Source organism: Marmota monax, unplaced genomic scaffold (assembly GCF_021218885.2).
Source record: "Marmota monax isolate L192 unplaced genomic scaffold, Marmota_monax_Labrador192_F-V1.1 WCK01_AAM20220418_F8-fsc00012, whole genome shotgun sequence".
In the NCBI taxonomy this organism is placed as follows: domain Eukaryota; kingdom Metazoa; phylum Chordata; class Mammalia; order Rodentia; family Sciuridae; genus Marmota; species Marmota monax.
In genome coordinates this window covers 26,818,810-26,844,298 of record NW_026695227.1, presented here as the reverse complement: position 1 = coordinate 26,844,298, position 25,489 = coordinate 26,818,810, and the positions used below count along the sequence as shown (strand labels likewise).

General features: G+C 36.0%; 1 protein-coding gene and 1 long non-coding RNA gene across 4 annotated transcripts in view; one reads left to right on the top strand and one right to left on the bottom strand.

The window, feature by feature from the left end:
* The window catches only part of LOC124087165 (uncharacterized), a 43,985-nt gene extending 27,212 nt beyond the window's left edge, over window positions 1–16,773 (top strand). The window contains exon 2 of the long non-coding RNA XR_006850008.2: window positions 16,508–16,773. This is a non-coding gene — a long non-coding RNA (uncharacterized LOC124087165). The remainder of the gene's footprint in view (window positions 1–16,507) is intronic.
* Ano6 (anoctamin 6) overlaps window positions 1–25,489 on the bottom strand; it is a 201,842-nt gene that overhangs the window by 70,786 nt on the left and 105,567 nt on the right. For all 3 annotated transcript variants that reach the window (XM_046435890.2, XM_046435891.2, XM_046435892.2), the window contains 4 exons: window positions 17,956–18,084; window positions 2,093–2,158; window positions 672–959; window positions 348–461 (listed from right to left, as the gene is read on the bottom strand). In XM_046435890.2, coding sequence (XP_046291846.1) covers window positions 348–461; window positions 672–959; window positions 2,093–2,158; window positions 17,956–18,084 — 597 coding nt within the window. The remainder of the gene's footprint in view (window positions 1–347; window positions 462–671; window positions 960–2,092; window positions 2,159–17,955; window positions 18,085–25,489) is intronic.

The window sequence follows — 25,489 nt, the reverse complement described above, 5'->3', positions numbered from 1 at the left end:
TAAACACAGCATATTCTCTATGCCTGGGATCCACTAGTGAACAAAACAGTCTGGTTCTTTCTTTCGTTAAGCAAGTTCATAATCTTGCAGTATGTTATCTTTTTTTAGTTGTAATATGGACTCAATGCCTTTTTTTTTTTTTTAATGTGGTGCTAAGATCAAACCCAGTGCCTCACACTTGTGAGGCAAGAGCTCAACCACTGAGCTACATATAACTCCAGCCTTCAGTATGTTATCTCTATGTTACCAAGAAAGAGACATAAGTTTAGGAAGGTCAGTACTTCTCTCTTGTCAACACTAAGAGTATACATTAGGTCTCTTAACTTCATTTTTGTTATTTGACTTACATCATGGAGAGGGAAAGCTGCCTTGTAGATTCCAGAACTTACAAGTCTGTTAATCCCAAACTTGCTAACATTGTTTACCACGTGATACTTCACTCGGGAGAGGATAAAGTAGACCTAAAACGATTCCAAAATAATGTGGTTTATAGAGCAGAACAAACCAATCCAGTCACTGTTTACTACTTAACAGGAATCTGAAGGAATTTTTTTTTTTTTGCTGCTTTAAAAAAAAAAAAAAAAATCAGACCACACCAACCAAATCACTAATTACTCAACAGTAGGTTCCAAATCACCCCAAGACAGAAACTAAATTTGGTTTAGACTCACAATGCGGCTTCTGGTAGCTGGATTGAAGAAGGAATCTTTATCAACAATGTAAAAATCATTCATTCGATTCTTCTCAAATGGGGCAGTGAAAAACTCTTGCTCTGGCTTGATGAGACGTTCATCTACTCGGAGGACTTTGGTAAACCAGTTGAAACTATCAAAGGCTGAGGAACGGGTTTTCAGATCATTGGGTTTCAGAGGCAATTTGATGTGCATGATCTCAGCATATGTACATAACACATCCCATGGTGCGTGTACTTTAACAAATACAATCTTGTCATCCAAAACCTGTAAGGGAAGAATAAAACATGGACCAGGAAATCAAACCAACTATTTTCAAAATTTAAAACATTTTTTTTTAATGGGCTGGCAGTTAAAAAAAAAAAATACATATGCCCAGAGGATACCAGTATGAGTGAAGATAAAATAAAAATAGGTTTGCAAACCCATATAAAATTTTAAGATAACTCCTTAGTTTGAATTAACAAAGTAATTCAAATCATTATCAGAGTTCTTTTATGAAAATAACATTTTAAATGATAAAACTAACCTTACCAATTCGTCTATCACTCCATCCAAATTAGTGATTTGGAAACACTAGAACACTCATTGTAATGCTATAACTAATAAAAATTTTTAATTTTCTAAAACTAGAAATGGACTACTTAATTTCTTATATATCTATTCATTATGTTATGTGGCCATTAAAAATGCCAAAGAATAATATTTATTGGTATAGAAATGCTTTTATTATATATTAAGGGAAAAGCAAATTATGAAACCATGAAATAATAATTCCTCTTTTGAAAGGGCTAACACACACACACACACACACATACACACACATACACTTTTTGGCTGGTAAGGGTACACAAATGGGACTTTTTAAGCTCCATTCTCTGATGTAATTTTTCAGCATTAAAGACTCCAGATTTTTAAAATTTTTATTTCCATACTAGACAGTCAAATGGTTCAATTACTTGATGTTTATGTGCATATTTCATCTGAGGAAATATACATATCTGAAGGCAGAAAAGTTTCTTAGAAGGACTTTCAGAAGGTTATTTCTGGGTGATTAAGATTCAGATGATTTTTATTTTCCCTATTTTTACATTCTCATTTTTACCATAAACTATTATTTTTATAGTTAAAAAAAACTTCTAGAAGTTTCTTAAAGGAAGAAATAATCTGTTGTACAAGCGTTCATTATTAAATTCCTTGGCTATTAAAAAAATTTGTTGTCTTTGATGAGAAAAAAATAATATCTCCTATAGAATGTCAATTTTGACTAACTCCTTTTCCAGTCTATGACAGCATCCTGGCCAGGACTGCACATTGCCACTGACATCCTTGAATTCCAAGTGCCATGCAAATTCCCAAGAACATAGTCAGCTGAAGCTGGCAAAGAGACTACCACTTACTGATCTTGTTGCTTCTAGTTGCAGTCCGTGGCAGATGAGGTTAGATTCATATGCTTGTCTTTTTCTCTGTCAAAAAAAAAAAAAAAAAAAATTTTTAGACCTTTATTTTACCAAAGGCAGAAAAAACAATTTTGTTTCATTAAAAAAAATAATAATACAAAAGCAAACTAGTTTGGTCCTGATAAAGAGATTCATCTGCTCATAATGGAACTGAAGCAATGAAGCTGCTCTCTCCATTGGTGATTTGAAAGTGTTGGGTCTCCAAAGAATGATGGGCATGCTTTTGCATTCCCCAAAACTCTGGAGGGCCCTTGGTTGTCCTGTTGGAATTTCTTGCCCTTTGAGGTAAGTAAAAGTCTCTTGCCAAAAAGGACTTTTTGGCTCCTAAGTGTATACAAGAGTTTTTTTTTTTAATCCCATTCTCTGATGTCATTTTTCAGTGTTAATTTTTTAAAATTTATTTCCATACTAGGCATTCAAATGGTTTAATTATTAAATGTGTAGCTTTCATCCTGAATGCTGAACACCACAGATAATTTTGAAAAAAATCAGAGAATTTGAACTAAATTATTCATGAAGTTATAAACATCTGAATCGATAAAATAGGGAATTAATTGATAATATATCTGTCCATGTCACATGGCTGATTCCAAAGATGAGAGTATACTGCAATTACTGAAATTCAATTATAGATGACAAGGCTTTTGCCAAACTAATGAAAGGAAAGCATGTAAAAGTGGAGACTTGTTTGACCTTTCAAAGATCACATTTGATGATGAAGCAGTTATCCTGCTTTAGGAAATGAAAATGCGTACATATAAAGGTTAAGAATACAAGATCTGAACCAAAATGCTTAGGTTCAAACTCCAGTCTCATTACTTATCACCTCTGTGACCATGACAGGACACTTTTAAAAACCCCGTGTCTCTTTTTTTTTTTTTCATTTACTAAACAGAGAAAACCTCACTAGAATCCTTTTTAGACTCTCATAATGTCATGACTTAGGTGACATAAAGCACATGAACTATAATAACCATTTCCAATAATGACAGGAAATAAACCAGACCAATCTTTCACTGAAAAAAATCTGTGTGTGTGTGTGTGTGTGTATGTGTTTTTTTTTTTTTTTTTACTATTTCAGCAGTCACAAGTTAGGGTGGAACTGCTGGGTCAAGGTCAAGGCAATCCACAGGTCCAGCAGCCTGGGCTCCTTACCCAGGGAGCACCATTCACCATCTGCCTACTATGAAGTTGGGGTTGAGCTGCTGCGGCCAGGGACAATAAAGACAGCATAGAATTCACCTAACAAATGTGACATAGATGATGCCATATGATAAAAGATAAAAAAATATACCTGGTGTTGGGCTAAATTTGAATCTTGACATGTTTTGCAGAAATATCCTACACAGAAAATTGTTTTATTTAATAATCTGTTACACGGCACATTTATTGCTTGTAACACTTAGAGCTTACACTAAAGTAACTTACAGGAGGGTCAGTGAAAGCTGTGACTTCCCTTAAAGTGAGCAAGCAACTGGCCTAAAAATTCTGGAGTGGGGGGTGGGTGTGGGGGGGTGCGGAGCACTTGAAGTGCCACTCTGCTCCCAGCAGGTACTCATATCCTCTTGACTTCCCTGCTCACCACCATCCCTTCAATTTGTCCTGGGGAGATTTTCAGCTCTTTCTACCCTTCTGGTGCCATATTCCCAGTCTCAACTTGGGAAGTTGACCAGATTCATTCCTCTTCTTATCTAAGAGGCATTTTTTCACTCAAGATCCGAATCCTCATATTTTGATTCTTGTATGGTTTCTGATTACTCCTTTATTTACCATTGAGTAAAAACACTTTGATCCTGCAAACAGTGTTCAACATAGTGCTTGACACAAATTATATGCTTAATACATGATTGTTGAGAGAATATACATGGTCTTGGCTTGCTGTCATGTCAGAGAGTCACTGTCAACTGAGGTTTAAAAATATTAAATGAAAAATTCCAGAAATAAGCTGATTTTAAAAAATTATTTAAAATAATGTGTACACTGCTCTGGTTTTATGCAATGAAATCTCATTCTGCCCCATCCTGCCCAAGATGTGAATCATTCCTTTATGCAGAGTAACTACACTGTATACACTACCTATCCATTTATCACTAAGTAGTCATCTTGTTTATAAAATGGACTATCGCAATATCACAAAGCCATGTTCAAGTAACCCTTATTTTACTTAACAATGGCCCCAAAGCACAAGAATCTTGATGTTGGTGATTTGAATATGCCAAAGAGAAACCATAAAGTACTACTTTGAAGTGAAATGGTGAGAGTTCTTGAATTCATAAGGAAAAAAGTCATGTGGTCGAGGGTGCTAAGATCTACAGTAAGAATGAATTTTCTGTGAAATTGTGAACAAGGAAAAAGAAATTCATGTTAGCTTGATGTCACACCTCAAACTGCAAAAGTTACAGCCACAGTGTATAAGACATGCTTAGTTAAGATGGAAAAAACATTAAATTTTTGTACCTATGTATAGGAAAAAAACATTGTATATATAGAGTTTGGTACTACCCATGATTTCAGGTATTCATGGGGGGGGGAGGGTCTTGAAATGTGTTCCCTGAAGATAAGGTGTGTGGGGGTGGCTATTGTACTAAAAAAAAAAAAAAAATTAATTCATTCTACAAACATTTCCTGAGGTTCCACTATTTTCTAGGCAACCTGCAAAATACTGAAGAATCAAAGAATTTATTCTATTGTTACAGATAATTACAGAGAAACTCAGCATCCAGTGATCTAAGACTTCCTCTCAACAGAAAGACTGGAACATTTATTCTTGTATTTCATGGAACTGTAATAGCTATCTATTACATGAAATACAAGAATAAATGACCACCCAACATTTCAGCTCCTACTATATCTATTATAACAGATAAAAATGTACACACTCCTTTTCCTGGTGTCTTGTGACGTTCAACTACCAGCAGAAGAGCTATACTTTGCCAATCAGACCACCCATTCCAGACTCTGAATGGGAAGCTAGAGACACCAAGGAGCCAGGCCAAGCAGAAACATTCTGGGGTGGATGAGAGGGCAAATGCCAATTCCAGAGACTGAAGAAGCAGAGCTTGTGGCAGGATTTTTTGATGACTACTGCTGGTCAGTGGGTGTCCATGGTGCCAACGGCAGCCCTGTGTCCAGGGCAGTAACCACACTTTGTTTCACAGGCTGTCTGTGAAGAACTGCTTCTGCCCTGTCTGCTGGCTGCCTTGACTCATTTATTTGTCAAATTCTTTAGGGGAATCTATGAGCTCCTAACATCTTCCTGATAAATTCCTTATCTATTAACTTATAGCTATTTTTGCTACTTTCAAGCAACAGCCCTCACTGAGAGCATAACCATGAACTAGGGAAAACCTGTTACCCTGAAACCAAATCACTATAAACAGAGGAACAAGTGTTCTGCAAGGATTGGACACCATGAGGCCTTCTCCTTCAGGGGAGGTCACTCACCCTGAGGATGTACATGGGGAAGCTGACATGCTCTCACTAGCAGGCTGCAGCAGGACCCGTGCCTGTATCTTCTATACCCTATAGAAGATAGAAATTTCACAACTGGGATATGAAGGCTCAGGCCAAGGGCTTAGAAAAATAGGAGAATCAGAAGAGAGGCTTCTCTAAGGCTTAACAGGTATTTAAGATTTAACTGCTGGTAGGAAACAAGTCAAATAACTACATTAACTGGCCTTGTTACAAGTTCACAGTTGCCATCACAGTCAGGCCTACCACAGTGCACACCTATCTCCTCTGTGGCTCCTAGCCACCTGCCAGGGAGCGTTCTACATTTCCAAGGTGCTCCTCCTGCTGCATATCTAACTTGCAGACCAGCATGCTCCGCAGGGGACCTACCTACCTTCCTTCCTTACAGAGGAGATGGCAGCTGCTCACTGTGAACTCATGCAGGTTTCCTTCTTTCTACCTATTAATAGCTAGACATCATCTGTCTTGATATCTGAAGTACATCCTTTTATATCTCTTCTTGAGTTATGTAATGTCTCTATTTCTCTCTTCATTGCGCTCTCATTGCTCTTATTCCCCAGCCAACAAACATTTCAAATGCTTCTTATTCTTAAGAATTTTAAATCTTTCAATGACTCTGCCTGCTCTTCAATTACTACCTCTCCCCCGGAGATGGTAGTTTTTATGTTTAAAGTATCATTAATGCTCAGAACAGGCCTACAAAATGAATGTCAGATGAATGAATAAACTGAGCAGATGGTTGGCCGATAGCTGCCTATCATGTAGAAATGGAGTGAGGTGTACAAGGTACCACTGTACAACAATTGCGCTCCCTTGTTCTTAGTCCCCCGACTTTTCCATGAACCTTCATTTGTATTACCTGATACAATGAGGAAAAAGTACATTCTATTCCTGGAATGTACTAGCATTAGCACAGAAACGTCCAGAGCATGAACTGATTCCTAGACACTTTGGGAGTTTGAATTACGAGATGACAAAAGGGGTAAGGTCCAGAAAGCTGGGCCATTCTGTCATCAAACATACCAAACACAAACTACTCCTGTCTTGATCATATCAGTGACATAACATGAACACAACAAACTGAATAGTACAGGCTAGATCTGGTGCCTTCTCTATATGGAATTTCTAAACTCAGGCTACAACTCATCACATTCAAGGAGCTCTTTCCTCTCAGATTCTACTCTACAAAATGATACCTTCAGCTTTTGCAACTTTGGTTTCCCCTCTTACCTTTGGGCATACTGGTTATTTTCAGAGAATCAAAATTCAAATGCTAGCTCTGCCACTCACTAGCCTGGAGACATTGGGCAAATAACTTCAACTCAAAGCATCCTTGGTTTCATCGCAAAAATCAGAGAAGAAATAGCTTCATCTTGAAGAATTAAATGTGATTCTGGGTATAAACTATAAAACATGACACTTGGCATATAATAAGCCCTAGAAATCATTAGCCACTATCATTAACCTTTCTCTGCCTTCCAAAATGCTCAGCTTCTCTTAGACCCTAAAAAAAAAAACAACAAAAAATTATCCTGCAAATGTACTAGAGACTTGCCTTTCCCTTTTAATACAAATATTTGTCAAAGTCGACAATCGTAACTCATTCTGCAGCCACACTGTGTATCCAATGACCCCAGTCCCTCCAGGGGATACCAATGACCCCCATTTTTACAGGAACTCTGAAAAATGGATCTTTTTATGTAAATTTTTTATTTATATATGACAGCAGAATGCATTACAATTCTTATTACATATAGAGAGCACAATTTTTCATATCTCTGGTTGTATATATAGTATAGTCACACCAATTCATGTCTTCATACATGTACTTTGGATAGTAATGATCATCACATTCCACCATCATTAATAACCCCATGTCTCCTCCCTTCCCCTCCAACTCCTCTGCCCTATCTAGAGTTTGTCTGTTCCTCCCATGCTCCCGCTCCCTATTCCACTATGAATCAGCCTCCTTATATCAAAGAAAATATCCAGCATTTGGTTTTTTGGGATTGGCAAACTTCACTTAGCATTATCTTCTCTAACTCTACAAATGCCATGATTTTATTCTTTTATTGCTGAATAATATTCCATTGTGTATATATGCCACATTTTTAATCCATTCATCTATTGAAGGGTATCTAGGTTGGTTCCACAGTTTAGCTATTGTGAATTGTTCTGCTATAAACATTGATGTGGCTGGGTCACTGTAGTATGCTGTTTTTAAGTCCTTTGGGTATAGACCAAGGAGAGAGACAGCTGGGTCAAATGGTGGTCCCATTCACTATTTTCCAAGAAATCTCCATACTGCTTTCCATGTTAGTTGCACCAATTTGCAGTCCCACCAGCAGTGTGACATGAATAGAGGGCCTACATCTTAGGAGCAAATCTTTACTCCTCACACATCAGATAGAACACTAATCACAAGGGTATATAAAGAACTCAAAAAGCTAAACACCAGAAAAAACAAACAAACAAAAAAACAAATAACTCAATCAATAAATGGGTCAAGGACCTAAAGAGAGAGTTCTCAGAGGATGATGTACAATCAATCAACAAATACATGAAAAAATGTTCATCATCACTAGCAATTAGAGAAATGCCAATTAAAAATTCACTCTAAGATTTCATCTCACTCCAGTCAGAATGGCAGCTATTATGCATACAAACACGAATAAGTGTTGGTGAGGATGTGGGGAAAAAGGTACACTCATACACTGCTGGTGGGACTGAAAAATGGATATTAACACTGAATCACTTGCCCTTCCCTTCCGGACTCATCTATTCTACTTGGCATCCTGGTCCTGGGACTAATTATCTGGTAACTGATGAATACATATCCTTTTCATCCCCTGAAGGGGACAGATACCTCTTCATCTCTCTTCTTGCTAGCCCCATTTCTATGAATAATAAGAAAGGTCACTGTGGAGCGTGAATAGCACATGTGACTATCAGAGATGCAGACAACATCAGAAACATTTCCCTCAAACTCATTTTAAAGCCTTGATAATATCCTCTCAGGGAGACGTACTGTATTTATTTAACCAACCTCAAATTATTACATATTTGGATTGTTTCTAATTTTTCACTATTATGAAAATCCTTGTAGAACAATCTTTGTGCATCCTTTATTACTTCCTCAGGATATAGTACTAAGAGTAGAACTGTTAAATCAAAGAGTGTATTCAATTTTAAGTTCTTTAATATGTATAGCCATACTGCCTTCCAGAAAGGTTGTACTAATTTATCTCATTTTAGTTTTTATCTAGTTCTTTAGAAACAACTCCTGAGATGTTTACCTGATTTATCTCAAGGTAATTGGTAGACCTTGGAGTTAGCTTATAATGCCCTCTATTTCACCACCAACTATAAATACTTGAACAGTTGAATCAGGATAGGACATTTATATTTGCTTAAACATGTTATTATATCATCTTGGTGTTACTTTAATAAGACAGTTCTTGTTATTTTCTTTTGGCATGGCAATTCATGAAAAACCAGTAGAATATTTTAAAAATTGATCAAACCAGATCAATTTTTTTAGTGTGTCAGAAAGCTAAAGTAAATTAGTATATGTGTTGTACTGGTCAAACAGGCACATAACAGGAAAAGACTGCCTGCTTAAGAAGAGATTGCTTAAGTCTTTAATATGAAATCATCTTTACTTCTCTGTAGAATTTACACTTGCACAAGTAACTCTTCCTGACATTTGAAAAATTAGTGTAGAGCTAGCTGTCTACCATGTTAAAAATGAAAGATAATTACTAGTGCATATTGGCTGACACAGCCATTGCTCAATAAATATTTGCTGAATAAATGAATATCTGAGGCCATACAATTTTTAACCAAAAATTATCTATGAGCCTTGTTGGAAAACCTTCCATATAAGATCTGAACCTAGCCTATGGCATATGATTTGTATTTGGCAGCAGAAAATGATTAAACTAGACTTACTAGCTTTAAAAAAAAAAAAACAAACTTGTCATAAATTAAATTGTGCTATAAATTCCTGTATCTCTAGGGGAGCAAATTCATCTGCATTGCCATTAGATTTATTTTTTTAATTTTTTATAACCTACTAGAATTCTATTAAAGCCAAAGTGACTGCTTTGAGGACTTATGTACATTACAAGAAATATACACGATTCTATTACTGCTGGTGGAGAATGTTTCCAAGAGCTCCACCAGCCCTTGGTGAAAATGGACAAGAGCACCTACCAGTGTCCAGAAAGTGAAATTTTATTTATACTTCTTTTAAGAGATGGATAAAGCTGTCAGAAAAATAAATAATAAAGCAATCAAAATCACAAAAGACAGACTGGCACAATTAAGGCACTTTTCTGTCCCTAAGTACCTTAGATTACACATTACACATCTCATTTTGGCTTAATAAAGTCACTGTTGTAAAGGACTTGCCTGTGAATTGCACAGTAATAATACTGATTGTAAACACCAATTCCTAACATTTTCTTCATGGCACCCAGCTTTTTTGGTGTCAAAAGCAGGAGGAGTTGCAATGACTAAGACCAAATTGGTTGATATTAATGAAATATGCACAGATAATTTCAAATGTTCTTATAGCTCTGCTAGGCAAAGTAATGATGTTTGTCATTTTATTTTCCACTTGTTAACCTTTGTTAATCCTTCAATAATGCACAAAAAATAAGTCCAAGATACTTAGTTGCTGCAAAAAATTACTAATTACTTTACGTGCTGTTTTATTAGTTACATATCATGTGCTCCAGAAGGTTTGTAAGAAGAATACAGAAATTATTTAACCACAGCTTAATTTAAATTCACTTGTTGGCAACAAAACATTTCCTGTTAGTGGATCTATATGAGGAGGAATTTACTCAAGTAGGTAAAGTGTGTTCAGGAGGGGACAGATCCTTTTAAATGATAAGCACAGAATGGAATCGAATAGTTAGATGTACTTTTTAAATTAACATTTTGGGCATAATTACACAGGAATAAATACTTACTGTGAATAACCCGGAAAGCAAATTTTTAGAGAAGAAAAAAAAAATCACTATAATCTAACTGCTGAGATAACCACTGAAAACATTTTATATGTTTGTTTTCTAAAGTCATCTGCTTATCAGAACAACTTGAAGAGCTTTCTAAACTGCAGCTTCTTGGGTCCCTCCTCTGGAGATCCTGATTCAGTAGGGATGGGATGGGGCCAGGACAATCTATTTTTAGCTGGATGACTCTTCTCATCAGACAAGTTTAAGAAACCTTGTTCCTATGACACACGCAAGAAGCTATTCTTTTGTGATTCTTTTTCCCCTTCACACAATTTCCATATGAGAATTTGGTATAATTGATTTTTGCCAACCCTGTACCCTTTTACATATGATCTTTAAAAAGGTGAGACACAGGTGACTGTTAGCAGTAGAACAAATGATGGCCTATTTATTTAAACCCAAGGCTAGACTTCACGAGGAATAATCCGGAAAAAAAAAAAGTATTCTCTTCTCCATATCTTTGTAAATATCTTGCTAAGGTTCTCAGTGAATTGAAATGGAATAATCAGATTTTACTTCCCAAGATTTCATTGCCCTCTATTTTAAAGGTTTGAGCCCAGGGATATTTCCCATTTTGGAAATAAGCATCAAGATTTGGATTTGTTGCTTTTGTGCTGAGTACTCAAAAATAAAACCAAACATGCTTAAACCAGCAACACATTTTGTGGCTGTAATTTGAAACTGCTGATTCTAATTTAATTTATTTCTTTTAGCCTCCAACCTTAGTATATGCAAGTAGGGTGAAAGCAAGGAAAAAGATAAAAATATAAAGATTGTATTCATCTAAAATATTAAGGAATCAAAGCTAGACCTGGATTTCACTCCCTGTAATGAAAGTCAGAACATCTATCAAGTTACCCGGGAAGGTAAAACCACACAACACTGGTTGCCATTATCTCCTCTCAGGCTATTCTAACATCAGCTTCAACTTTCCAATTCATGGAACGTGCCAAGTATGTCAAACTCAGGAAATTCTGTACAGTGTTCTGATTCCTTATAGTTTCTATCTCCTCCTTTGCCATCCCCTTATATTTCAATATGGAGAAGTTAGGCAATTTTCATTCTATTCAGTCATGCCTTCTGCTTTAGGAGGCTCTGTAGGATCCTCCAGATCACTGCATTTCTTTTGAAGAACCAGCTTTATTTACATTGTATTGAAACTCTAGATCACGTTATTGACAACATTCTCTGATTTTCTTATGCAAATAGGAAGCTCAGAGACAATTTTGCAACTGACCTTTAGCTTCTGAACAGATCTTATGGTTTATAATAAATAATTTTATTAGGCATGCATACTTCATTTTATTTTTCTTCCTTTATACTTCTTTCATCCTGATTACTCATCAAATTACTTTTATTTTTGAGATATTTCCATAAGTAACTTCAAAGATTTTTTTAACTTTCCTAATATTTCTTTATTTTAATTGAAAGTTAAAAATTCTATAAATATTTGTCATTTAAAACATGTTATTTAAAAACAGGTATACATTGCAGAAGACTAAATTGAACTAATATGCATTACACATATTTTGTGTGTGGTAAGAACACTTAAGATCTAATCTTTAAGCAATTTTCAACAAGACAGTACATTAGCAAGCTATAGTGAGCATGCTACATAATAGATGTTTTGAACTTACCTCTTCCAGGCTGAAATTTTGTATTCTTTAACCCCTGGTAACCACCATTTTATTCTCTACATCTATATGTTTAACATTTTTAATACTCCACAAATAAGCATCAAATATTCATTAACGTAAATGTTTAATGTAGTGTTAGCATAGACAGCATATAACTATGAAAATTATATATATCTTTAAGGCCAGTAAGAATCAATTTTTGAGTTATCTATATTGTTAGTTACTACCTCAATCAAAAATAACCACATACAGTCAGCCCTTCATATCCATGGGCTCTACATCAACAAATTCTACCAAATGAGGATGGAAAATCTTCGGGGAGGGGGAGGGACTACTGTACCTATACTAAATATATTCAGTTATTTTTCCTCACCATTATTATCTAAACTACACAGGACAACAAATTTACATAGTATTTATACTATATTAGTCATAACACATAATCTAGAGATAATATAAAGTATATGGGAAGATTTGCATAGGTCACATGCAAAAACTGCCATTTTATATAGGGGACACCAGCATCTCGGATTCTGGATCCACAGGGATCATGGAACCAACCACTTGTGCATACCAAGGAACAACATCTTGTACTTAAGACTTAATGAAGACCTGTGTGCAGTGGTGCACATCTTTAATCCCAGCGGCTTGGGAGGCTCTGAGCCACATAGCGAACCCTGTCTCAAAATAAAAAATAAAAAAGGGCTGGGGATGTGGCTCAGTGAATAAGTACCCCTGGGTTCAATCCCCAGTACCCCCCCCAAAAAAAAAAGCACCAAAAACAAAAACCCAAAACTGATAAAGCCTAAAACTCAGTTATTATAAAAATGTCCTAGGAATCTAGGACCAAAAGCGAGCCCTTTTAACTTCTTAAGAAAAATTTAAAAATTTACTGCAAGTGTGACATTTAAGGAAATTTTGTGAACATTCCCATTAAATCATGAACAGTACAATAGTGGTGTCTGTGTGTTGCTGGTTTTGTTCTAGAGATCTTAACCACTGCAATTGGACAAGGAAGATATGTAAGACAGCAAAGGACAAGCAAAACTGTCATCATTTGTAGACAAGATGGTCTTCATTTGAAAAAAAAAAAACTTAAAAGCAGCACTGGAAACTATTAGAACTAAAAAGAATTTATCAAGGTTCCTGGGTAGAACTCAGAATAATCAACAGACTTCTTTTACACACAACCATAAGCTATAAGCTGCAACATAAAATGTTTTTGACAGCAGCAACAAAATTTTAAAATAATTAAGAAAAGTTAATAAAAATGTACAAGATCTTCATGGACATCGTTATGAAACTTTACAAGATTTAAGACCTCATTAAATGGAGTAATATACTGTGTTCATCATACTAAAACTTCCTGATAAAGTTTTAAATATTTCCAAAAAGATCTCATTCGACTTCTAAGCAAACAATTTGGCCTTAGATTAATTAGTATGAAATAATGCATAACAATTTTTAAAGCTTACAACAGGATCTGAAACCAATTAGTTGTCTCACAGTATTTGCAAGTGTGGGTAAAATCATATTTAGTTATATAATGAACCTGATCACCAATTTATTTAAAATTCCTTATTCTACAATCTCTGTGAGCCAGAGCTTCCTACTGCACACTAAAGAATCCTCAAGGCCAGATAAGAATACAAATATATACTTCCATATACCAACTTTTCCTCACCTTCACGGATATTAAGTTTCCATCAACCCTTAGGAATGGATTAAAATATAAGTAAAACACATGTCCAGAATTACTTACATTATTTTTATGCTGTCTAGATCCCTCCACTTTCTTTTACCATCATCTGAGTTATACCATTATGTGGTCATGAACACATCTGTCTGAAGGGAGTTGTCAGACAAAATAAAATCCAAAATAGAGCAATCCTGCCACTTGTTAGCAGTTCTGGTAAAAGGAAGTTTGAAAAAAGAAACAACTACTAAACAAAATTGTGCATGCAGAGTTGGAGAAATAAGCAGGGATTTGTTTTATTTAAAACGTCTTTGCTCTAAACAGTATGGATCAAACACAGTTAGTTATGTTAATCATGTACTACGCCAGACATTGCTGGCTGCTATGAACAGCCATTCTCCCCTTATTTATTACAAATAAAAGGCTAAATGTTTTTCAGATACTGAATGATCAGGTGATTCAAGAGATAAATTAGACCAGTCTTGATTAGTCTATTCGGAGGAAGGCAACTCCATTCATCTTACTAGCAGTAGTCCCTTGGTATACCCAGGGATTGGATTGACTGGACCACAAACTTCATGGATGCGCAAATGTCTGATATAAAATTTGCATATAACCTACATTCTCCTGTAAATTTTAAATCATCTCTAGATTATGAATAATACCTAATACAATGTAAATGGTTGTTATACTGTATTGTGTAGAGAATAATGACAAGAAAAAACATTTGTATGTGTTTAGTGTAGATGCCATTTTTTCTCTGTGAATATTTTCTATCTGCAGTTGGTTTAATCTGTGGCTGCAGAGCTAACAGATATGGAGGGCCAAACGTGATAGACTGAGGAATAAACTATAATAGACAATAGACTGCTAAGGGCCCTTCTAAGGGCTTCTTGTCTTTAAAAGGGGGAGGCATGAGAAAGGATGTCCCCTCTTTCTGCCTTTGGCTACCTAAAATTGTAGCAGCCAACTTACAACCAAATGAAGTCAGTTAAGGGAGAGCCAAATACTGAGGATGGCAGGGTAGAAGGATGGAATGGCCTCATTAAGCTAATAAATTCTCTAGCTTAGAGATGGTTCTATATCCAGACTATTTGTTAAATGAGAACAAAATTATTTTCTTCCAGCATTTAAGCCATTTTGAACTTAGTTTTCTTGTGACTTGCAATGAAAAATACCCAGACTGATTCTGTGCCAAGCATAGTATAAGCTGAAATGAGTGCTTATGGAAATAGTTTATACAATTCCCCATGTAAAATCTACATAAAAAGATTTCATGCTATTAAAGAAAGGTGTAATAGTTCTGAAGTGATTTCACTACATAAGGAACAAAGCTACATGCTATCGGATGTTTGGCTAGAACAGGATTTTCTCTTGCTCATGAGGAGATAAACAGAGGCTTAAAAGGCTGTATCTGTGTTTTTGGTGTTTGTGGCCCTATTACTTCTATATTTCTACAGCACTACAACATGTTTAACAACAGTTTTTCAATAAACCCTGGTGAAGTCGACCTTAGTGCTGTTTTAGGAAATCAATATGATTTACACATATTTTTTCTTTCAAAAGAAACAGGAGTTTGAAATTGCCTTCCCTTGGTATTGTCCTAAATCCTCAATAAGCCCTGACAAGGAATATGATAGAACTTGAAAATGTTTTTCAGATTAAAAGAAAAAAAACATGATTCCAAAGTTGAACTTTGAATTTTGGTAGCGTATAAATTAAGTAATATGTACAAGTACAAACTGAAAATACTTCAAAGCACAGATAATAAAAACCAACATCAAGGTATATCAATCCATGGATTCAAGGATTTCCAAAATTAATGATTATTTTTTCCTCCTGATTTATAAGGGTTATCCTGGGACCTATGTTTTTTTCTAACACAAATGCAGAGTCTATTAATAATGTAAGTAGCTCTAGGGCCCCTTCACCATGGCAGTAAAGCTCTTGTCTAAAACCAGAACTGTTTCCTTTATACTTTAATGGGTTAGCTCTGTTTAACTTAACTTTAGTCTCAATTCTGCTCCACTGGCATATGGACGCTTAATGAATATTTGATAATGGTGACTATGACTGCACAGAATGTCTTAGAGTCCACAGGAAAAGTACTCTAAGATATTTTGCTCCAGTGATAAAATTGTCTGAGAGCCATCTCTTTTCATAAGCCCCAAATACGATGAGAGGAAGACACATAAATGAACTATTTGATATAGGCTAAAATTTATGTAACACTAACATATGTTATTTTACCTAATCTTATTCATATTCCCAGGGACTAGGTGTTGGGACCCCATTTCCCTGAACGTAAGATGCCACTGAGTATGTGGTGAGCCAATATTTTATGTACCAAAAATAATAATTTTGTCCAATAAAAGTATGATCACCATTTATATACCAGACGCAATCTGATTTCAGAGATGTCAAAATGTAAAAAAAAAAAAAAATTTTTTTGAAAAAAAAACACAATATTGATAAGAACATTTTCCTTAACTACCCTGTCACAAACAATGCTTTTTACCTTCCTCAGGCCCGAGTGATGGAATGTGAGCACAATCCCTGCAGTGACTTCCAGACCAAGGTGGTGAAGAAGCAGGAGTTCTTTCTCCGTCCTCTCTCATCTTATCTACTATTTGTGTTGATAGGATGACCCTGAACTACCTGTTGAATGTATCCGAGCCTCTGTGTTGGCTGGGACCCTTAATGACTTCAAGGACAGAGCCCAACCCCAAACCACATGCCAAACACAATGTCACCTTTAATTTTGACATAGCAATAAATCTTTTTATTGTTAAACCATTGTCCTCTGAGAACTCATTTGTTAAAACTAGAATTACTCCAACTAGTGCAGTGGCAGAATTAAAATGTAAATTGCAGATTTCCAAAGTCTGGGGCTTATTCTGTTGCAACATGTAAATACAAAACTCCAAACTTAAGCACCTCCAAATTTAAACACATAAATAAACCAAGACTAATTGCTCCATTTTTAAAAATGTTTCTTTGCTTAGTTTGTTTAAAAAAAATTAATAGACTTGAGATTGTTATATTTAAGGGAGAAAGTACAGAGAGGGACAATTAAGGTCATGTGCATGTCATAACACCTATGTGAGGGGTGGGGAATAAAGACCAAGGGAATGATTTCCAAAATGAGTAAAGTGATGCTTATCAGTGTGCACTCCTTTCATCCTGTTTGAGAATAATGCAATTTGGGTTTAGGTAAAGAAGTCCCAGGCAGTTGTTATAACCCTGGCCTACTGCTTCAATATCTCCAGATAAGTACAGCCCTGTTTCCTGAAACAGATTGAAGCAAAGGAAAGGGAGAAGGAAGCAGCCTGAGTGGCAAAGGATGAAAGGGGAGAAAAGGAGGTAACAGAAAATACCAGTAGCCAAGAGCTCATGTTCTAGATTCAATACAAGAGTTTGAACCCTGGCTCCACTACTATTCGGATCAGCATCCATAATCTTGAATCATCATTTAACCTCTCTTAAGGGTCAACTCTGTCATTTACAAAATGGCGTGATTACAGAACTCAGTTCATGGTGTGATGAGAATTAAATGAGAAAATGCATGCAAAACACACCTACAGCACTTGAGTGAGCATACACTGGAAGCTAGTTGCTACACTGTCGTCACTAATCTTTAGCTTCCTTTTCTACCCAGTTGCAAATAGCCAGGTTTGCTTTAATAGAAGTCTGTTCTTCACAGTAGAAAGCACAATTCCTTCAAAGAAAGTCAGCCTTCAGTATGAAACCAACTGAAGTTGATTTCTGAAGTTTCTCTGAAGAAGTTTCTATTTCAAAATTTTTAAAAAATTGTTAATATGTCTTGAGGGAACAAGAGTACAGAAAATAATGAAATTATGCTTGGTAAATGATTTTTCAACACCAATATCACTTTATTACTTACATAAAAATAACACTTCTTTTTCATTTTACAATATTATAAGGAATAAAAAAGAAAATAGAAAAGAAACTTACCCTTTGTTTTTCATTTGTACCCTTTTTATTGGTCTCTTTTCTACTTTCATCTTCATACACTAAAACAAAGTCGATTCTTCTCTGACCATCATTAAAAAATAGGGAGTCAGGTTTTCCATTAAATTCTTCCTGTGTGGGATTAAAAAAAAATTGTAATATAACTTTTGGGAAAAGTTCTGATTTATAAGTGTTTATCTTCTAGCTTTTATAGATTCATCAATCTGCTTATTGAGAAAGAAAAATATATTCATTACTAGTTGCTTGACCAAGCAGTTGTGGCCCCCATGATCTTTGTAAGTACAGTCAGTTCCTGGTGAGAGAAAGCCTTTGAATTGAGCAGTTTAGCATTATTCTACAAAAGCATGGAGACATATCAGTATTATATAAGTAACACAATCATCCCAAATTATTCCCACCTGCAGCAAAGGCATATCCAGTTTAGAAATGGACAGAGTGAAAAAATCTGCCTATTTGAAGGACTGAAGCTTACTTAACAAGAAAAAGGTAAGATAAAACCCTGTTAAAGACAAAACCTTTTCTTCGCCCAAGTTGAAGAATTTCATCCTTCCTGTGTTTTATTTTCTAACCTCTGAATCCTTTTCCAAGACTTATCTCCAGACCTCATATTTTATAGGTGTTATCCTTTTTTTTAACCATGAAAAAATTCCAGAAGATGTTTCCATACACACAAAAGCCACACAAATCATTACTATTTTTCCTCAAATCCACAATGTACCATCAACCACAGAAAACAGATTTTTAAGATTCTTATAAAGTAATAACAACAAATTTAATGAGTCTGTCATTTAGAACTTAAGATACTAAAACAAAGAAATAATAGCAGAATACAGGCCTAATACAACTTAAAACAATCTATATTCCCATATGGATTTGAGCAGAACTGGTTTCATCTGCTCTAAGCATAGACCTGAGTTTGCATTCTCCTGCAGTCTGTCAGGATGCTTACATTAACTGTATTTTTTAAGACTCAGACTGCATTTTAACTAATAATATTTTAAAAATTTCTTTCCCATTAAAAACTTGTGGGAAATTGCATTTTGCAATCATTTGGTGAAACCACTTGTATGTTATATTCATTAAATGTGATTAATTTGCCTCTGTATTCAGCATCAATTAGCACAAAATCACCTCATTTTACCACTACCATACCACTTCCTTTTTATCTTCACACAGTGGAGAAGAGAGATTTTTTTGCAACATATATGAAACTAATACTTGTTATTTCTTTCCTTTCTCCCACCATGGAGTGTATGAAAGCTTATCACTAGTAAGTGCCTCCCATTTAGCAGGTTAATTCTACCTGCAGAAGGAGCACTGCTGAGGTGAGTCTCTCAATGCACCCCCCCCCCCCCCAGCCTCACTTAACCACAGATTTGAACCACCAACAGAAGAAGCTTCAAGGTAGAGTCATGCTATCAGGGCTCTTAGGGTCCAGGAAAACCAACTCATCATTATTGTCTTAGGGTAATGCCATCCAATTCTTTTATTTGCTATTGTAGTTATTTAAAATTTCTTTGAAGCTGGGCTGGGGTTGTGGCTCAGAGGTAGAGCGCTCGCCTAGCATGTATGAGGCCCTGGGTTTGATCCTCAGCACCCCATAAAACTAAAATAAATAGGTTGTGTCCACCTATCACTAAAAAATAAATATTTTAAAAAATTTCTTTGAAGCTATATAAAAATGCGAAGCCCTGTCTTTGTCATTTTAGCCATAGAGCTCTTTAGTCACCTTCAATTTCTCCTTCTTTCAATGAAGACTTTACTACTGGTGACAATCAGGGAAGTTGGTAGAGGAAAGTTGTATGTAGAGAGTAAAAAGGAAGAAAGAAAGAAAAAAGAAGGAATAACTTCTCAGAAGGGCAAAGGGAAGTGAGTCAGGGTGGAACTGGTCAGGAAAGCCTGGTCATCAAGCAGACAACTGAAAAGCATACAAAAAGCAACTTGTTCTCTATAGCCTTGGGTGGAGTCCTGTAGGAGCTCATTGACACAAAGTTGTGAAGAACTGGGCATCTGTACATGGCTCCAGGCTCTCCTTCCTTGCCTAGCTATTGCTTGGCAGCACAGGCTGGCAGCTTGCCCCCAAGTAATCTGCTCTGCATTTTTGCCTCTTGTGTGTGATGTTAGATCCTTTGTTTGGAAGAAAATCCCCATGAGTTGGCAATAGTTGCCTGTGTGAAATAAGCACTTCACACTCTGATACAATGCTATTATAATTCGAGGAAGTTTCCCCCTGCTGTGAAATCCAGGTTTCTCACCTCTTGGCAAAAGAGATCCTACCAGGCTATTGGGAAGAAGGAAGAAACTAAAACTGGGCTCCAAAGAACATGTAACAAACAAGGGAATTGGTCTAGGTAAAAAGATACATTATGAACAAAATGTATTGTTAAAAAAAAAAAAAAGCTGTATTGTTCAGTAATTCTTTTCACTACAGGACTAACTCATGCATTTGGTCATTTAAATGACAGTCAAATATTCTTTTCTTGAAGTTCAACTTTGGAGGAATTAAAATTTTAATAGTTTCTCAAAATAAATATTGGTAATCTTTAAAGGACTGATAATTTGGAGATGGATTATCCAAGTCTTGGCTTCCACACCTTCTCTTGTTGTCTACTCAAATTTTGATCTTTAGTCATTTCTAACAAGTCAAATGGCACTAAGATGAAATAAGCAAAAAATCTGAAGCCCACTGAATCCTGTTTAGCAGCTTGAATTTAAAAATACTAAAAGAGAAGGTTTAAAATTTATTAAGTAAAATCACTTTAGAGATTAGACCTTATGTATGGTCACTGACCTCCCCACTGGGAAATTTATAAATCCATATGCACATCAGGTTAACTAATTTCTTCTATGAGGGTCCTGGGCAAATGCCTTAATAAAAGATAATAAACAGAACCTTTGTTTGTTAATACTTCACCTTTCTTCTGAGAGAAAATATCAAGCAAATTTCTAATCAGTTTGGAGACTAGAATGTGTTGGTATAAAACCACTGCCCTCCTGGTCCCAATGCCACCAATCTAGCATTTATTCACTACCTAATGGCAACCTGACCTGATGCTGTATAAGAGCTAAAGGCTGGAGTATTTAAAAGCACAACCTATGTTCATTTGTCATTATATCAAAATAAACCAAAACAATACTGCCAACCACCGCAGAACAGCAACCTGGCCACCTCTGTCTTCAGCTGTTTGGCTTTGACATTTCACACTTGGGGTGAGGAGGAGACAAGCAAGGAGACAGCTGACAATGAGAACTTGGCTGAGTAGGGAAACGAACATGAAGGAGGTCAGGTATGATTTACCCAAGTGACGTTTTCCAAGCCTCTCTCCTCTCAATCTGACTGCACTCCTTTAACAAAAAGGATCTTCCTTAACCAAATCAGGACAAATGCACATAGCAAAATTACGCTGCCCAGCAATTGCAAGCTAGTGTGAATCTCAAAACATGAAAAATACAATTTTTGCTGTAAAGAAGTACATGTAGGTACCAGAACTGTATACCAAGAGTCAGTTGAGATCTCCAGTAATTAAGGACAGTGGTTAAGAAAGAATGTCCTAGTGGACAGAAAAACAAGTTTAAAGATAAGAATTTTCTACTAATGCATTGTAGGAAAATATCCAATAAGCGATCTCTGATTGAATTATGGCATTGGACTTTTCTTTGAATATGATGCTTCAGTTAAATAAAGGGGAAACTTCAGGATGGTGAGGTCTAACTTCTAGGCAGAGACAGAGGGCACCTGGGGAAATGGCTGCCTGAGTCTAAGTGTTCTGTGGCACTTGTTAGGAAGCCCACCTTACTAAGCACTCTCCCAGGGTTCCTGACATCACTACTTTTGTGAGTCCACAAAGAAACTGGCTGCCCAACATTTGTCCAATGTCACACTTTTCAAGTGTCTTTAATATGAGTCCTCAAACATCCCCGATAGGAACCGTGTCAAATTTCACTACAGAGGAATCTACTTCCTATCACTTAAAATGCTGAATTTAAGTTATGTGTCCAAGATTTGGATAAAAAGGAGTCATACTGAAATCTTTGTTTAAACTCTTGTTTATATACAAGGGTGTTTGACACTGGTCTTAAATAGTGATACGGAATTTATCTCTTGAATTTCCAAACAACCTATGAAACTAGCTAGTATTCCAGGCTTATTTGGGTTAATGCTATTGACGTTTACACAAGAAAGGTTTATTGTCTAGCAATAACAGTTGAGAAATTAAAATATGAAAAATAAATAATGTCAAGATATTCACATAATTAAACAGTAATTGATATGTGAATGTGAACCAAAGATGTGGCTCTCTTCAGGGTTTAAGACTAGCAAACAATGTCGTTAATTTCAAGAAGACAAAGGAAACAAACTTAAGTCATAGAAGATAACTGAACTGAAAATGTGGGACCTTTTGCTTTATAGTAAACCTTGAATCCATGCACACAGCAAGTTCTAGGGGAAATATATCCAAAGTTCAGAAGCAAAAGTCTTTATGTAAATATGTAGATCTTATAAAATATGGAATTATAATTTAGTTTTGTTTATATGCCATGCAGCTATGAATGACATATATTCCTAAGTATTTGTCTTAACTATAGCAGAGTTCAGGGAGATTCACTGTCTAATAATTGAAGCTTTTTTTTCCTTTACACAACTGTGCGAAAGTACTGTAGGGATAGAAGAGGATAGGCAAAATTTTATTCCTTGTATTATGACAAAAATGCAAAGTGCAAAATTTTAGCCAAAAAAAGTATCATGAAGTGTCAATGCGGAGAGTTGATTATTGAAGGTAGAAAGATTAATACTTAAAGAAGCAGGGATGGCGGGGGAAGGAAGTAACATATTAGTAAAAGGGTAAAGAGAAGTACATGGACATGCAGGACCTTGTTTCTGATCAGACGGGGTATTCAGGAGTGTGCTAATGACAGAGAAAGCAGAGGAAAAGGAGGAGGATTCATCCTGAAGTGAGAACTCCAACTCTCTCAGAGTCCAGTGTGTCAGGATGTTCCAAAACATCTCTTAGTGGTGACTCTATGATGATTGAGGTGTATTCAAGAGCGACCCAGAATGATTTCTGTACAAATCACATTGTTTCCTTCCCCTCCCTATTACCTATACAGTTTGCTTCTGAAGGACAGTTGCCAGGCTTGCTCCCCTCAAGGTCTCTGCTGATTCTCAGCATGTAGCACCTCCAGATTTACTTTTTTTCCCTCAGAGAACCCCACTCCTGTTTTTTCTGATGAAAAATATTAACATATGCTCCATACAAAAAAAATTCTGAAGATGCAGGAAAGTATAAAGGAAAAAAATAAAAGTAATATGTAATCCCACCTCCCGAGATGAGCAAAGTTTTTAAAAATATTTTGGAGTTCATCCTTTTAGGATTATAAACTCATGCACACATATTAACCAAAACAGTACCATGTTATACATACTGTTTTAAAAACATCAGAGACATTTTCTAGCTTTATATAAAACTCTGCATCATCATGTTTGATGGCTGAAATGTAAATTAAACAGTTCCTCCACTGATGAACACAGAAGTTGCTTCCAATTTTCTGCTTTTATAAACACTGCTGCAATGAGCCTTCCTATACATATGTATATGTGCACATGTTCAATTACTATTTCGTTAGGCTAAATTCTGGAAGCAGAGTTTAAGCGTCATGGCCTTTTCAAAAGCTTCTGGTACACAGGTTATTAAATCATCATTGAAAATACTTATGAAATCAACGCATCCACTAGCAGAGTATGAGAGTACTTTGTACCAGCCTCACAAGACTGCAGTTTTTTCCACTTGTCCCAATATTGTACTAAGTGAAAGAGGGTACCCAACGCCTCTTCAAAGGCAATCACTCAAAGCGAGAATGTGGAGGGAAGGTTTGGAGAAGGCCTATACATCCCCAAATGAAGCATGCACCAAGCAATCTATATATGGAAATGGAATGACCTATAATCACTGTGGTCTCTGGTACCCACCTGTGTGAGCAGGCTCCGACACCTGCTATGGTTTGAAACTAGTAATGCTCTGTGAAAAGTTCATATGTAAGGCAATGTTGAGAGGTGAAAAGACTGGATTATGAGATCTGTAACCTCATCAGTGAATTAATCCATTTGATTGACTAATAATTTGAGGGCAGGAAATGTTACTTGGTGGTTGAGTGCTTACCTGGCATGCATGAGGCCCAGGGTTCAAACCCCAGCACCACCAAAAAGAAAAAAAAAAAAAAAAACACCTCTGGTGGATTAGTGGATTAATAATTTGATTTAAAAAATTTTTTTTTACATACATGACAATAGTGGTATGTGTTACACTCATTATTACCCATTTACAGCATAAGTTTTCCTAACTCTGTATATAAAGTTTGTTCATGCCAAATTACTGTGGGCAAATGGGTATGACTAGAGGAGGCAGGTCTCTGGGGGCATGCCCTTGGAGGTTACATCTTGTCCCTGGCTCCTCTACTTTCCGGTTGACATGAGGTGAGCAGCTCTCCTCTGCCATATCCTTCCAACACGATGTGTCTCCTTTGTAGCCAGCTGAGTATGGACTGAGACTTCTGAAACCATAAATCCAAAATAAACTTTTTCTCCTCTAAATTTTTGTCAAGTATTTTGGTTGCAGGCACAAAAAGCTAACATAACACCATTAGAAAAGGTAACAGGTTGTGGCCATGAAAAGAGGACAGGGAATAATATAAATAGTGACCTTAAAAGACTTTATTTTTTACCAAAGTCCCAAAAGGGACTAAAGAATACTCTATCAGCCAGCTCTGGGGATTCAGCAATGTTGATATATTCTCTGCAATGTGAACATTTAACTGGAGTGTGCCACACGCTAATTTTAGAAGGTCATCACCCCATTGACTGACTTTCCATTATAAACTACATGGTACAGTACTTGTTATATATTTTGATTCACCCATTTCTCTAGATTTAGAGCCTACCACGTATTTGATTTATAACTGATTTCTTTTTTTGGTGGGGAGGGGGAACGGGGATTGAACTCAGGAGCAATTGACCACTGAGCCACATCCCCAGCACTATTTTGTATTTTATTTACAGACAGGGTCTCAATGAGTTCCTAAGTGCCTTGCTTTTGCTGAGGCTGGCTTTGAACTCATGATCCTCCTGCCTCAGCCTCCTGAGCCATTGGCATTACAGATGTGCACCACCATGCCTGGCTATAATTGATTTCTGTTGCAAATTAAAATTGATATACAAATTCTTTAAAAATAATCTTTCTATTTAACATTGGTAAATAACAACTAATTTCCAAATAGCTGAACTTATTACTTGTGGTCATTTCTCAGTTGGGACAAATGTAGTTACTTATAATATCATTAGATCTTATCACAAAAAATGCCTTTTCATTGTGTTTGTTGCTGTTATAAATATTCACATGCCCCTGGCCTCCTGGTTTAGAATAAGTACTTTGCCTTTTTCCTCCTCTGTGTTAAATATAACTCTCCAGATTTCTGGTATGAGAATACTGAAGATTAAACAATGAATAAGGATGAAGATACA